This window comes from Ochotona curzoniae, unplaced genomic scaffold (assembly GCF_017591425.1).
Source record: "Ochotona curzoniae isolate NIBS_2020 unplaced genomic scaffold, NIBS_Ocur_1.0 contig_2599, whole genome shotgun sequence".
Classification (NCBI taxonomy): Eukaryota; Metazoa; Chordata; class Mammalia; order Lagomorpha; family Ochotonidae; genus Ochotona; species Ochotona curzoniae.
The window spans coordinates 768,597-784,912 of NW_024465520.1; the positions used below are offsets into that span (position 1 = coordinate 768,597).

The following is a 16,316-nucleotide window of genomic DNA, read 5'->3' on the forward strand; positions in this document are numbered from 1 at the left end:
ATCTTCAAATAACTATACTTCATGTGAGTAGGTGTCCCCCTGCCCCACCGAAAATGGGTTCCTTTGGTTCCTCATTATAGACTTCAGAAACGACAAATGTAATGAATATTTCCAAACAGTATGCACTATATATTCCAAGTTTCTAAGAGTTGAAAACCTCAGTAATCTCTCAGTATAGTTATCACACTAAGCCAGTTTAAATTTTTATTTTAAGTCACTTGAAGCCCAAGTCTTAAGGTGATTCTATAAAGTTTAAACAGTGAATTTTAACATTATTAGGTGATAAACCAAGTTTTGCTTAATCACATTCTGATGTTTTCTCTTTTAGTTATTTTAATGATAATTTTGAATTGTAATTAATCTGGTTTCAAAAATTAAATCTCCCTAAAATATAGTCATCTTTGAAACTAGCTAAGTTTAAAGATTGCATAATCTCAATTGCCAAAATTTTTAGGCGAGTAGAAAATATAACTTTGAGATAGAGAAAACAAATGCCTGCAAGGATCTCGAGCCAGGAATGCAATCCAGATCTCCAATGTGACAGGCAGGATGCAACCATCTGAGCCATCACTTGCTGTCTACCACAAAGTACATTAGCAGTAAGCAGAAATTGGGAGGACCTAGGACTCTAACCCAGGCACTATAACGTGGGCTACAGGTGTCCAAACCAATTTCGTCATAGTGAGACTAAACATCCATCCCAACCCCTTACTTTCATGAGCCAAAAATCCTAATTAGCAGATCTTGGGTAGATAAATCTCCTAATTTCCACCAATGTAGCACGTTCTGAGAGATTCCTCCAATATCTCAGACATAAAAGCCTATATGAATTATCAATGCTTTGTTTAAGATCACAGTTCTGTAAGATCACGATCACAGCATATGACTAAACATGATCCAATTTTTATTAAGAACTAACAAGTAGGGCCCGGCATGATAGCACAGAGCTAAAAGTCCCCACCTCGAACACGCCGGGATCCCATATGGGCACCGGTTCTAATCCTGGTGGCTCCACTTCCCATTCATCTCCCTGCCTGTGACCTGGGAAAGCAGTCTAGGACGGCCCAAAGGCTTGGGACTCTGCACCCACATGGGAGACCTGGAAGAGGCTTCTGGCTTCAGATTGGCTCAGCTCCAGCCATTGTGGCAGCTTGGGGAGTGAACCATTGGATGGAAGATCTTCCTCTCTGTCTCTGCTCATCTCTGTATATCTGATTTTCCAATAAAAAAGTAGACAGAATATATTGAGTCCTTATGAAATATTAAATTGAATAATAAGTAGGAGGAAATGCTTGCTTACGCTTACAAAGTAGGCAATATCAATCCCTACAAATTCTTCTCCTAAAGCAAGGAATTCCATTCAATAAGGTGGGATTGAATAAGCAGCTGACACAGTCAGCTAAAAGTCAAGGACTCTGCTGGGAATTTTTAAAAACTACCTCCTTTGTTCCTAAGAAGGCTCATAAATGGTTAGTAAAATAATGCACAATATTATGATGAAATTACAGATTAATTGAGCCCTGAGTGTGGCACAGTGGGTTAATCTGCTGTTTGAATTGTGGGTATCTTATATGAATGCTGGTTTGGGTCCAGGCTGTCCCAATCCAGCTCCCTGCTCATGAGTCTTAGAAAGCAGCAGGTGGTCCTAGTGCTTATTGTACCTTGGTGGGAGACCCAGATGAAGTTTCAGGTTCCTGGCTCAGCCTTGGCCACTGCAGTCCTTTGGAGATGGAAGATATCTAACTCCATACTTCAAATAAATACATAAATATATTTTAAAAAATACAAAGAAATCACAGACAGGCAAGGCTAAATAACCTGCCTGGAGCTTCAGAGCTAGGAGATTACAAAGCCAAGAGTCAAATCTATATTTATGAAACTTCAAAGGTCATCAACTTTTCAGTAGATCACAAACTCTTATGCATCTAAAAGTGATATGTAAAACATAGAAGGAAATGAGGAAAGTGAAGGGTCCTCCAAAAAGGTAAAAAATATAAATTTTAACTTTAGAGTTTTATATTATGTTGATAAACTCATAGTTAAAAATGCTAGTCACAAGATATAAAATTATGCTTAACAACTTCCTAAAAAAAATTACCTAGCAAGTGAATGTGCAGATCTCAGGATATTCATAAGGAATATACTCTTAGTCCAAGCATTTAACTAAGGATCAGGGAAGGATTTACCTAGGGTCATGCATCCAATAACCATGTAACATCTATCAAGTAAAATTATAGATTTTAACTAAAAATAATTTACAATTATTTCTTGGTAAAGTTTTATTGTGTATTTCACAGAAAAAGGAGGGCAGAGAGAGAGATTTTCGATGCACTGGTTGATTCCTCCAATGGCCACAACAAATAGGGCTGGGCATCCCTCAAGATATCTCACGTGGGTGGGAAAGTCCCAAGTACAAGTACTTGAGCAATCTTTTGCTTCTTTTTTAAGTGCATCAGCAGGCAGCTGGATTATAAGCAGAGCAGTTTAGACTTGAACTGGCACTATATACAGATGCCAGCATGGCAGGTGACAGCTTAACTCACTATGCCACAATCCAGCCTCTAATTCTATAGATTTTAATCAGTTGTGACAAAGCTACTTAAATCAAAAAAGATCAGAAAATAGATTTTTAAAAATAAAGGGAATGGTAGTCAAGAGGCTGCCTTCATTAAGCAGATTTACACTTCCTCTATGTTAATAGTTTCTGGGTCCAGATCATGTTCTCCCACCAGTTCTTGATGATGGTGGAATGTTCCATGTTCCTACTGGGGAAAGACATTCCAAGTAAATTAGGGACCTAAGTGACCTTCTATATGCATAAAGACAGCCAAATCCCTACCATTTGCTGTATATCATTCCAGAGCTTTGGCTCCTTACATGAAGAGATATATCTTAAGGTCAACCCATAGGTCTGGGTCTCACATATAAGCTAGCTGGGCCTTAGAAGCCCACCTGATTAGTATTAGGCCTAAAACCCTCTTTTGTCAGTTCCTGTTTGCTTTTAAATGGGTTAATAAAACATCGCCTAAAATAACAGCTTAACTGGACAAAGCTGCCAAAAGAATTTATAGATAACCTTCACCTATATGGACAAGGCCTTTGTGGAGGACACAAAGAACCAATCCTTTGAGAGATACAACGAGATAACTTTTAAAATGTGTTGTGCTAGTTACTTCTTCCATTCCAACTCTGGAGACTCCAGATTTGATTAGCACCCTTATTTCTAACAGAATACAGCTACCAGATATCCAAGGAAAAAGTACAACCGGGAAGTCAGGAGGTAAATAGTTAGGGCTCACCCTCACCTTTGGGCAACAAGCACCAGACAAGACACATGCCATGTAGCAAATTCATATTCCTGTAACTGTAACACAAATCTGGGCATTTCTTAGAATAACAGATTATGAAATCCTAAGCATGGGGAAAGCAGGAAAGCTCCTATCAAGCACTCCAGAGCAAGTCCTATTGGGAAAGCCCAGTTACAGGCTGCCAGACTCAGCTACATCTCATCAGACACCTGTCACTGAGAGGCGAGGACGGCATCACAGGAATAACTGGACTGTTTCCGAAAACAAGATATTTATTAACCCCTCCAGTGAATTAATTACACTGAACACTCAGATCATGGCCTCCTTCTTTACCCTCCAAAACACTGGATCAATTTGGTTGCAGCCATCCTTCAAAGCAGGCAGGCCCTAGACACGCTAACATTGAAGATAGCCCAAAGCCTTGGGACCCTGCACCCCTATGGGAGACCTGGAAGAGCTCCTGGCTCCTGGCTTCAGATCAGCGCAGCACCGGCTGTTGCAGTCACTTGGGGAGTGAATCATCGGACGGAAGATCTTCCTCTCTGTCTCTCCTCCTCTCTGTATTTCTGACTTTGCAATAAAAATAAAATAAATCTTCAAAAAAAAGAATATGGGAATTTCGTGCAGTCGAATTGAGAGATGTGTAGATGCAGGTATTGGAAGCAGATCAGGATTTGAATATTTATTAAGTCTTGGCCAAGCTGGATAATCTCATTTAATGGAGAGGGGGCAGCTTAGGGGAAATCTTCCCTTCCCTGTGCCAAGAGACTTACTAGGTATAACACTGTGCTGATAATTCTGCATTCAAAAGCCCTCTGCCCAGCAATTTTCTCAAGAAGGGTGGGGAATAGTGGGTCCATATCTACAAAAATTCTAGTTTGAATGCAGATTGGGTCTCAATTCTTTGCTGAGATACCCACTGACCTGGTTGTTGATATATTCTCTTCATTGAACTTTGCTAGCTGTTTATTGCTTTAAAAGAAGCAGGAGAAGGAAGAGGAGAGACAGAGGTGGAAGAGGAGGAGGAGGAAGCAGAACAAAGTACAGGAACAAAATATACTAAGAAAAGAAATTGGGAGAGAAGAAAATCTCTAAGTGGGATTACTGAAGATTTTGGATGTTAAAACTCAATATCAATTACACATGTGGAAAGTTTCAACAATTCAGCTTAGACTTTTAAACAGTAATACTGACAGCTGATTCAAAAAGTCCTTTAAGCTTCAGTGATCGTGCCTAATTACATACAGAATTTAATCCTATGAGCAGAACCACAATTCTCATTTTGACAAGATCATAAACATAATCAGAAGATGAATATACTGAATACTATATAATCATACTAAAAACACATTCAGTGTTAAAAACTATATCAAAAGCAATAATTTTTATAAAGCTAAGATAATTTTGTTAAGGTAATCTGAATGAATCTACATACCGAGTATTTAGATGAGGTTCCAGTATTTCCCGAACATGCTCAGGAAATCTTCTCCATAACTGATGACCCGGGCCATCAGTCTGCATTTCTCTACACTCATAAATAGAGAGCAGCTCCTAAAAATACATACATTAGTAAGTCCACAATGAATCAGACAAATCTTTCTCTTCTTTTTGTTTAAGATCAATTTATTTGAAAGGCAGAGTAAGAGAGGAGAAAGGCAGAGATCTCCCACCTGCTTGATCACCCTCCAGATGATCCTAACAGCAGAGGCTGGGCAAGTCTAAAGCCAGGAGCCAGATCTAGCATGTGAGTGGCTGGTGCCCAAGGACCTGCATCACTTTCCACTGCTTTTTCTAGGCTACTAACAGCGAGCTGGACTGGAAGTGAAGCAGCCTGGCCTTGAACCAGCAAGCCATACAAGATGCTGAAGTTATAGGCTATGGCTTTAGCCACTAAGCCACAATGCTAGCCCCCTTTTCATTTTTCAAAGTTTTGCACATTATAGTCATAAGATGGACTTTTGGAACTATATACATCCTTAGGATATGTATTCTAATACTTAGAGACATAGGTAATTTACTTAAGGTCACAAAGCTGAATCAGTAATTGAATATGAAGTCAGCTTATTTTCCATGCATAACATACACTGAAATAAAAGATTAAGAACAATAAGGCAGGACCAGCGGTTAAGCCTCTACCTGTGGCACAAGCATCCCATGTGGGTGCCAGTTCATGTCTCAGCTGCTCCAATTACCATCCAGATCCCTGAATGTGGTCTGGGAAAGCAGAGGAGGATGGCCCAAGGCCTTGGGCCCCTGCACCTATATAGAAGACCTGGAAGCAGCTCCTGGCCCAGCTTCAGATCAGTCCAGCTACAGCTGCAGCAATCACAGAGTAAACCAGAGGAGGGAAGATCTCTCTCTGATTCTACATCTCTCTCTCTCGCTCTGTGATTCTGAATTTGGAGTAAAATAATCATTTGAAAAGGCTATAAAGAAAAATAATTGAAATTTCCTATATTTGCATCTTGACCGTTTCTGAATTACAATGAAAGCACCTAAAAATCCACATTTTAAAGCCTTGAAATGATCTCAGATTCTAGACTGAAACACTGGGTTTAAAATTCTGAAAACACCATACAAATGTTAAGGACCAACTCACTTACCTTTCAAGACTGGAGATTATGTAACTATATTATACCTCCCTTAAAATAAAACACATAGGGTATGTATGCTTGGTTCAGCAGTTAATCACTGCTTAAGTTGCCTGCATTCCTTACCACAGCGTCTGGTTCAACTATTAACTGCTTCACTTCTCACACAGCTTCCTGCTGAGGCACAGTCTGGGAGGCGGCACGAGATGCCTTAAGTCAGCTGGTCGCTGTCCCCCATGAGAGACCTGGGCGGAGTACTGTGTGCCTGATGTTGGCCTTGTCCTCTACTGCATGTTGTAGGCATATGGGGAATGAATCACTGGACCGAAAACTCTCCCAGACACACAACTCTCTTTCTTTTTCAGACAAATAATTTTGAATTTATAAAAGACGAAGGGGGAAAAACTGTCACTAATATTAATCTTCCAAATGGGAAAAATATGGTAAGCTATTAATATCTTTCATCATCCTGAAAAAGACTAGTTTAAGCCCCACTCTTAAACATCTAAAAGTGCTGTATAAGCTACAGAACAAAGAAATGAGAAAAGTCTACAAATCCTAGTATTTATGCCACAGGTACTGTCTGGCAAAAAAAAAAAAAAAGTACTTTATAGATCTATAAAGAATATTTCTAAGAAAAGTGAGAAAATATACAAAAAAATTTTTAAAAGGAATATCCAAATTTAACTTTCATTTAATTTTTTTCATTCTTCTGATTTTTGGTGGTTTTTCTAACAGAAACTCTAAATCACAAGTAACACGTTCTCAGGACTGTTAACACCCCTTAGGACATTACTGCCCCTTCAATTACAGACCATGCTTCTTATTTTACTGAGGAAATACAGAGATCTCTGGGACTGGCACTGTGGCACTCCATGTGAAGCCACTGCTTGGGGTGCTGGTATCTCACATCAGAAATGCCAGATGGGACAATGGAGACACCCTGGCTAGGTTGTGGTTCCCACAGGTGAGTGCAAGAGGCAGAAAATGGGGGGTTATGGTCTAGCCCGGACATGGCTGCAATGTCCCTTGGCATGGGTGTGGACTGAGTCTGGAGTGTGCCAGACTGGGCTAGACTCCAGCACTCACTGGTGCTACCGAGAGGCAGAGTGGGTGTACAATAGGCTTGGCTAGATTTCTGCTCCTACTGGGCCATGTGAGAGCTATGTCAGGAGATGGATTAGGTGTGGCTGGGCTGTAACACTCAACTATAAGAACCGGATGGGGTATGGAACATTTGGGTCAGGCTACTGTTCCTGTAGGACAGGAGGTAGGCTGTCAGTCTAACCCAAGGACCCACTGAGAGGAGACCCAATATGGAGCTTGGATAACTCCTTGGTCAGGGTATAGTACCTGCAGATAAGCACAAAATCCAAGGCTGGGAGCAGCTCAGAGCAGATCAGGGTACAGTACCTACTGGCACACATGTGGCTCAGGTATGGGGGCAGGCCAGACTATACCAGTTCATAACACCCAATGGCAGATCTGAGAACCGTAATGGGGTAGGATAGGTTGGGTCTGGCTACATCACCAGCCATTCAATATAGGGCCGGGACTGGGGGCTGACTGTGTTGATCAGCAGCTCCAGCCAGCATAAAGATGGCTGGAGGAAGACCAGACTGGGCAAGGCTATAGCACCTGCCAAAGTGTGGGCCATGCCAGGCTGGGCAACAGCACATACCAGCACACACAACGAAAGGAGGTGTGTGAACCCAGTGTGGGAGAGAAGTGGGGACTCCCCTGCTGGGCCACTGCTCCTGCTGGTGAGCTGAGGGCTGGGGGAAGGGGGAGGAGGGCTGGGCAGGGCTATAACACCTGTTGGCCCACATGTGAACAGGGTTAGGGGAAGAGCCAGGCTGCGCTGACCAATTGTATCCACTGGTGTAGGCATGAGCCAGTGTAAGGGCAGGCAGTTTTGGCTCTGCTGCAGCACCAGTTGGCAAGTGCTAGAATTGGAGGCAAGGCCTGTTGAGCTAGACTGCAAAAGCAACTGCAGTGAGCAGTATCCGGAGCAGGAAGTGGGTCCATTGGGGAGACTGTGGGCACCTCTCTGATGGGCTGCAACTGCCACTGGTGAACATGTGAACCTGGACTGGGGCAGGCCTGGCTGGATACGCAGTGGCACCCCTCTAGCATGAGTGTGGGCTAGAGGGTGGGGTTGGTTGGGTTGAGTTACAATTCAAAGCTCAATGATGCATATGAAAACTGGATGGGATATAGGACAGACCAGACCAGTGCATTGCATATGCTGGCAGACACAGGAACCAGAGCTGGGGGTCAGTCCAGTGGGGGTCACTCTGACTGGGCTACAGCTTGGCCTGGTATACATGAGGGCCAAGTGTGTGGTGGGCAGGGTTGAACTGGGCCACAGCACCCAGCTCATAGAGGAGAGATGGCAGAACAAATCGATCAAATATCTAAGTAAAACTTGACAGCAAACTTCTCAGTGAATGGTGACTATGACATGGACTATGTCAGCCAATTAACCTTGGAAGGATTTCCTCATCCTTTGAGCAGTAATATCAACAGCAACTCAGAACATGCTCCACAACGGGGACCCACAGATGACACAGGGTATTGGGGAGGCTGGGTGTGGTCTCTCCCATTGCATCCTCCCCTCCCCCAGATGCAGGAAGAAAAAAAGAAAATGTAAAAATGATCAGGCCCACTTTCCCCTGACCCTTGACCCTTCCCACCCTGATCAATTATATAAACACCACCAAAAAACTTTTTAAAAAAAATTTAACAAAAAAAAGTTTTTGTAATTTCTCTAAGTCTTTCATTCCCATACAATTCTGAAAATATGCTGGGACGGGGATCATGGTGCAGTGAATTAAATGGAGAGCTGGGATGATTCAAATCCTGTTTTTTTCCTGGTCTAGTTCCCTGCTAATGTTCCTTGGAAAGCAACAGAAGATGACCCAAGTACATGGCCCCTGCCACTCACATGGGAAACCTAGATAGAGTTCCAGTTCCTTTGCCCTGACCCAGCTCTGGCTGCTTGCAGTCACTTGGGGAGTGAGCCAGAAGACAGAAAACAGAAGATATTTCTCTCTGCCACGTTGCCTTTCAAATAAATAAAAGAAATCTTAAAGAAAAGAAATAAATTACCCTGAACCTGCTTGTCAGGGTGACCAATGCCTCTATATTATTATACAACCAATAATCAATTCCATACATATAATCAGTATTTAATACACACCAATCTTGAAGCATCAGTCTGTCTTGTAGAGGAGCCCATTCTCCTATCTCATTGGCAGGTTGTTCTCAGTATTCTCACTGTCCAGGCTCCATAATTGACGCATCTAGACTTACAGCTTAAACACTATCTAGCAGTCAGTGGGACACAGCACCCATGTGGGAGACCCAGAAGAAGCTCCTGGCTGCAGATTAGCTCAGCTCCAGCCATTGTGGCAATTTGGGGAGTAGATACGCATATGAAGATCTTACTCCCTGTCTCTCCTCCTCTCTGTAGATCTTCCTTCTCAATAAAAATACATAACTCTTAAAAGAAGCAAAATCAAATTACAAATCACAAACAATGATCTCACTTGGATAAAAATAAGAATACTTCAAAATGTCTGTGAAAAAACGCAATTAAAGATAAACTTATTTTGCTATACAAACTTTTTGAAATCCTGAGTCAACGTGATGGCTAAGCCCTTGCCTTGCATGCACTAGGAACCCATACTGGTGCCAAGGCGTGCCCAGGCTGCTCCACTTCCCATTCAGCTCCCTGCTTCCAACCTAGGAAAACAGTAAAGGATGGCCGAAAGCCTTGGGACCCTGACCTGTGTGGGAGACCCAAAAGAAGCTTCTGGCTCCTGGTTTTGGACTGGCTCAGCTCTGGCCATTTTGGCAGAGATCCAGCAGATAGGAGATCTTTCTCTCTGTTTCTCCTTCTCCCTGTAAATCTGACTTTCCAACTAAAAAAATTCTTTAAAAGTTTTTGAAACCCATGCACAGTATGTTCATATTATGCATTCTATAAAGTTTCTGAAGATTTCTTATATTTGTATATATACATATGCTGGGGTCCATGCAGAAGATGTGGATGGCACGAAGGTGTGAAGAGAACAGCTCCCCTGCTTGGCAGGCCCAGGGGAGCTTCCAGCTGTTTGGCAGGGCCCAGCAGATTTCTCTCTGACCACCTTGACACAGTTTCACCTCCTGTTTGTGTGGACACTCAAACACCTCACTAACAATTCTGTAATCTATTGAGGCATTGTTATTTGCCCCACGAGACAGTTTTTGCCACTGATGTGAGCTTGAGAGTTAACCATTGGGTACTTAACCATTGTCTTAGAATTTGGCCCAGACATGTAGCACACCTTCTGGGAAGGGGCTTGATATATATCCTAAATATTAATGCAAGTGATGGGAGTGAGAGCTGAAACTGCTATGGCAATAAATATAGTTATTGTTATCTCAAAGGCTGGCCTGTCTTTGCAATTTTTTGGAGCATAGAAAATGTTACTGTTTTAGCCACTTTTATAATTTTTAGCTAGAGGAACTAAGGATGCTTTTATTAAACAAAATGCTTTTGATTATTGTCTCATTGTTTATGGGGTTATAGAGTCTGTAGTTGTAGGGGGATTTTATATTTGAAATTTCTGTTTTGGCTTTTAGGCTTTTTCCCTTGTAACCTATTTTCCCATTAAATGATGGGTAAATTGTAGAAGTAGAAATGTGGTAGGAAAGTATTACTAATTAGCAGGTAATCGCATGTGCCTTGGCCTTGGAGTCCTGGCTGTTGCTCCATGGCTACTGTTGAAGAATAAATAATAGCTTGCTTTGAAGAATATGAATATGAATTCTGCTTTTGCAGAATTATCTTTAGGGGCACCTGCTTAGCCTTATCTTTGGTCACAGACGGAGTGACCAAATGTCTGCACATGCCCCCTTAGTCTTGAAGTAAAAATAGAATAGTTGCTTGTGCAGAAGCTGGAGAGGGGTTTTGAGTAAATAAAAAGGACCGCGTTTTCTTGAGCGGTTGTGAGAACGCACCAAGTGTCTGTGTCTTTCTTTATCGCTGACTCCACGCACCCTTCCCAAGCTCTGAACTCGGCTGGAGCTGGACTCCAGCATACATACAAAATCAAACAAGAATCAAAGGGTATATTTCCATACTCCTGAAAATGTTTACCTTGAATTTATATTACTTTGAATAATGATATTAAATAGGGAATTAGAGTTTTAAAGAAAAGTTTTCAACTTTATCACTACAATTCAGTACCATAAGGCCAGTAATGACCATTCATTTTCTTACCTGAATGGCATACGCAGCTGAATCCTGAGCTCGGCTGTTATCTGCATATGCAAGGTAAGCTCTTGTTAGCTCCATCAATAAGCCATAGGCAAAGTTTGCGTCTTCTACATCAGTCTTAACAAAAACAAGAAATAATTGACAGTTGGTGTATAAAATTGTTTAAAGTGTTCTGAAACTACACAGTGAAACTAAATCTGAGTGAACTTAACTTACAAAAGGATACAGAGGTACACACTAAGCTTGGTGTCAAGGCTAAAATACAGTCTGTAGCTAAGAAGCCAAAAATCTAAGGCTTTTCAGTCTTTTTCTAAAGTAATTTAATTTTTGCACTGCTCTGATAATCCGTAGTATTTTTAAATTTTAAAAGGCAACTTGAAGGGCTGACATGATGGCTCAACTGGCTAATATCTGCCTACAAGTGCCAGTGGATGGAAGATCTTTGTTTCTCCTTCAATCTGCAAATCTGCCTTTCCAATTAAAAAAGAAATTAAAAAAAAAGACAGTTGTATAAATAAAAACAAAAGAAAGCAATACCTGTGTGTATAACTACTGCTGCAAAAAATAATTTTGTAGACTGTTTTGCGCAATGTCAAACCAATGGTTAAGAATGATATAATTTTTTATAAGCTGGAGGACAGAACAAATTGAACAATTACCCCAGCCAAGCGTTGGTAGTGAACACCTGGACAAATGGAGACTCTAAGGTGGACTATGTGAACTAGTGGATTCTTTAGAGATTACGTCGTGATTGGAGTCACAAGTTCGACAGCAATTCGGAACTGCTCAACTATCAAAACCACTTGAGTGGGAACCTTGGAGCATGTGCCACATTGGGGACCCTGGGATGGTTGGGAGGCTGAGTGTGACTTCTCCCCTTATATAATCTCCCTGTCCCCAGACACAGGAAGGAAAGAAGAGAATATGAAACAATGGTCTTACCCTCTTTTCTCTAGCCCTTGACCCTTTGCACCGTGATCAACTATGCAAAAATCATCACAATTAACAAATAAATAAAATTTAAAATACAAAAAAGAAAAAAATAAAAATAATGGAAAAAGGTCATATAATATAGAACTCAGTATATTGTATTCTGTTCAGACCAAAGCCTACCTGATGAATAATATATAATACCCTCTTCTTAAAGACGCACGATGGACACTGATACATCAAAAGCTCTGTTTAGAGGTGCTATCATGGTACAGTTGACAAAGATACTGCCTGCTATGCTGGCAACCCTTATGGGTGCCAGTTCATGTCTCAGCTTCCATATCCCTAATCCTGCTCTCTGGAAGCTAATGGCATGAGAAAAGCCATGGAATATGGCACAAATGTTTGGGTTCCTCTCACCCATTTGGGAGACCTGGAGGAAGCTCCAAGCTCTTGGCTGTGGTCTGGTCCAGCCCTGGCTGCTGTAGCTAGCTGGGGAGTGAACCAGTAAATAGATCTCTCTCTTTGGCCCTCCCTCGCTCTCTGTAGCTACAACTTTCAACTAAACAAGTAAATCTTAAAAAAAAAAAAAAGAAAGAAAAAGTTCTGTTTAATTGTTTTACATGAGTTTACCAACCCATTAAAATACAAAAACTCCTCTATATATATGTTGTCAGAATATTTTGGGAAAAAAGTTTTCCATGGAAACAGTAGCAACAGTGTTTAGACAGTAACAGTTAAGCAGTAATTTAGTGCATTAAGTGTTGACATAATTACGAAAACATTTTTTGTTTTTTTTACAAAAACAATACATAAGATTGAACTCAAACTTCATTGCATGAGGCTAAAAGTCTCTGCTAAAATAACGTGAGATAAACTCAGATATTACCTAAATTGCATAATTGAGATCAAGTTTTCATTAAGGATAAATAAGAGAGAGAACACAGGAAAAAACAGAGAGAAAGAAATCTTGCCATCCCAAATGACAATACCTTACCACGAATGTAAAGTCTTTTCCTTGAGTCTCAGTTGCTGAGAAATCTAAGCGACCCGGATCTATTGCTCCAAGTTCCCCTAAACATTCACCGCAGAGCAGCCGAGCCTGGGAGTTGGCATCCTGACAACCTTTCAAGAGCACGGTCACCAACTGCGAGATGACAGGTTCTACTGTCTCACTATCTGTTACATATTTTATTAGTTTCTCCTAAAATGAAAGAAAAAAGTTTGTAGATCACTTGTAAAAACTAACATATTCTCCTAAACCATAAAGGTTAAAAATATTAAGGGTTATCCAATGTTAAGTATTGACAAATTGAAATTTCTATGTTTGTAATTAATCCAACTGGTTTTTGGTGAATTCAAATAGTAATAGTTCATAATATATTCTCTAACATTATGATTATTGAATGTGTTTGAAAGTCTCAATCATTAAGCCATTTAATAGTAACCGCATATGTTTTAGTTACTATATCCCATTATATCAGTATACAAAATCAAGTAACATATGGTTTTATCCTAATCAATTCAGTCTTACAGGAAAACAAACATGTAGACACATAATTAAAATATGATATTTACAAGGTAAGGGAACACTGAAAATGATGAAAAAGTTCTCACTTAAGAGAATGTATTGTGATGGTGAAATAGAGACTACCAGATCCAGATGTGAGGATACAATGCAACATGCATCCCTACTTCCGAATCCAAGATGGACTCCCAAGGAAACTGTTGGACATATCTAGACAATGGGATGCTGGATTATCTGACATTGTCTGTACCAGCAACATTGGGACACACTTAAATAACAGACTAACGCAAGCATGACTCCTTAGAAGGACTATACTATTGTAATAATACGGGGAAAATCAGTCGCGGGTGGGAGTTTGGCGGGGAGAGGGGTGGATCCCAGACTCTATGGAATTATATACCATAAAATTCAAAAGAAAAAAAAGACGAAAAAGAATAAAGAAAATTTTCAAGCAGGAAGACAAACACTTCAGTAGGTAAGTGAAAGGAACAAGAATTAGTTAAAACAAGATGGAAAGTGTATAAAAACTAATAAAGAGCCTAGTAGAGTAGAGCCTCATTAAATGAACAGCTAATTCAGTTAAAACTGCTGACAACTGATTTGACAAGTATCTATAGGAAATTACGTAAGACTCACACAATGTGTCACATACACGCTTTTATCTAGGAAGATGCAACAACTCCATCAAATCATAACACTCTTAAACCAACAAAAACTTATCACTCTCTGGAATTCACCTCCAACAGCATTTCATGGGAAGTGTCAATCAGATAATCTAAGTAATGAAATCTAAGTAATCAATCAATAAAATCTAAGTAATAAAAATTACTTCCTTAATTGAATCTTTACAATCTCAAATAGAAATGCTAATTCATCGTCTTTTCTTTAAGTCTCCAACTTTTCTTCTCTACAGCTCTTTAAATACATTACCTTGGCACACCCTCTCCTGCTTTGTCTTTCAGCATACCTGGTTTTTATATAAGGTTTCCTTTAAGCTTGTAAGAGCATGAATACGAACATCTACATTTTCATGTTGGACTGCTTTCATTGACAGCTGAAGAGTTGTTTGGAGATCAGTACTCGCAGAGGTTTCCTATAAAAATAGCACAGGAAGACACATTTGACTAACCATGTTAACAATCGTTTCCGAAGTTCTTAAAAAAAAAAAAAGGTTCTGGAATTATTCCTTAAACAACACTAAAACTACAGTCCAATTAAATCAGTTTAAAATAGAATAAAACTTCCATCCCTTCTTTTGTATAGTAAATGGAAGTTTTACTAATTCTTGGGGTAAGAATTTGATTCTAAAACCTTTAGATTTCCTTAAGAAAAACAAATGTATTATAACAACATGAGAACTTATCTAAAATACAAGCTTTCCCTACCTCACAGAAGGTTACACAATGGCCCTTGACCAGCTTTATGCCTATGTAGATAATCCCATCATCACAAAAACCTAGAATATTCTACAGCTTTTCTGCTTTCTCTCAGCACTCTGAACTCTGGTAGCTGCAGCTTTTTGGGATTGTAAATAAAGCGCGAGAAATGTATGCTCTGTTCTAATACTATGGTAGCTTTGATCTAAATGTTAAATATTTTTAAATTTTCCTCCAAAACCAGGAATTTGCTACTACAGTCTGACTAAACTCTTCATCATTACATTTGATTGTAAAAAAATCATCACTCAATGTACTTGAAGTTGGTATTAGCTTTGTTTCAATGACCCCTAAACCATAAATTTGAAAAAAAAAAAAATACCTTTCTGTATTCCTGGAGAACTGCTTTTATCTTTTTTAGCTCTGGATGATCGGGTAAAAAATATATTTCATGAAGAAAATCCTGCACAGCATCCCTAAGAGTTAGAATAAAAAGAATTATTTGCCAAGAACATGAATACTAAAAAACAATAGAGCAGATAAAGCAATAAAGCAGAGGTTAAAAGTAAGACCAGAGTGCGAGTTAATTACTGACATGCAACATGTTCATTTGCTCAGCAAAATTAACACTGACAAATAATGACAGCCATCTATGGTAGTGAATGAAGCATGCTTCTCAGTATACATGTCGACACACTTCATGCCTTCCTCTTCAACCTGGCCTGGGTCACGGTTTGCTTTAGTAAATAAGACTGTGACAGAAGATGAGCCATTCTAGTTTGGAGCTTGAGTGCTACACAAGGCCTGCAGTACCTGCTTTCGTTCTGGAGAGTCCTGGGTCACCCTTTGAGATGTTAAATGGCACACATGGGCCATCTAGAGATGGAGGGTCTCTGACACTACTAGGAAAGAGGGACATGTCTAGCTTGGTCCTCCTAAAGTTGAATGTGGTCATACCAATGATCACAGCCAAAACGAGGAAAAGAAATATCAGCTGAGCGCAGGTCACATGACAAAATTATAAGTAAATAAAGCCAACTCCAAAACAAATTCTCATAAAGAATTTCAGAAAAAAAAATACAAATAATCTTTATCAAAGCTACAATGTTGAATTTCCTTCCAACAAAATAATTTTCTGTATCCAAATATAATTCTTATCCAAATATAATTCTTACAGAGTGACAAAGGCAGAGGAATAATTCCTCTATAATAAAAAACAAAGACATGACTCTTCACACAGCAATGGAAAAGGTATTGAAAACCTGATCTAAATTATGAGTGTATTGTTCTGTCATGTTCGAAATATTAATGCATCAG

At 39.9% G+C, this 16,316-nt stretch overlaps 1 protein-coding gene across 2 annotated transcripts in view; it reads right to left on the reverse strand.

The window, feature by feature from the left end:
- The window catches only part of ATR (ATR serine/threonine kinase), a 106,405-nt gene that overhangs the window by 50,554 nt on the left and 39,535 nt on the right, over window positions 1-16,316 (reverse strand). For both annotated transcript variants that reach the window (XM_040974741.1, XM_040974739.1), the window contains 5 exons: window positions 15,382-15,475; window positions 14,591-14,716; window positions 13,093-13,299; window positions 11,169-11,282; window positions 4,744-4,859 (listed from right to left, as the gene is read on the reverse strand). In XM_040974741.1, the coding sequence (XP_040830675.1) occupies window positions 4,744-4,859; window positions 11,169-11,282; window positions 13,093-13,299; window positions 14,591-14,716; window positions 15,382-15,475 (657 nt within the window). The remainder of the gene's footprint in view (window positions 1-4,743; window positions 4,860-11,168; window positions 11,283-13,092; window positions 13,300-14,590; window positions 14,717-15,381; window positions 15,476-16,316) is intronic.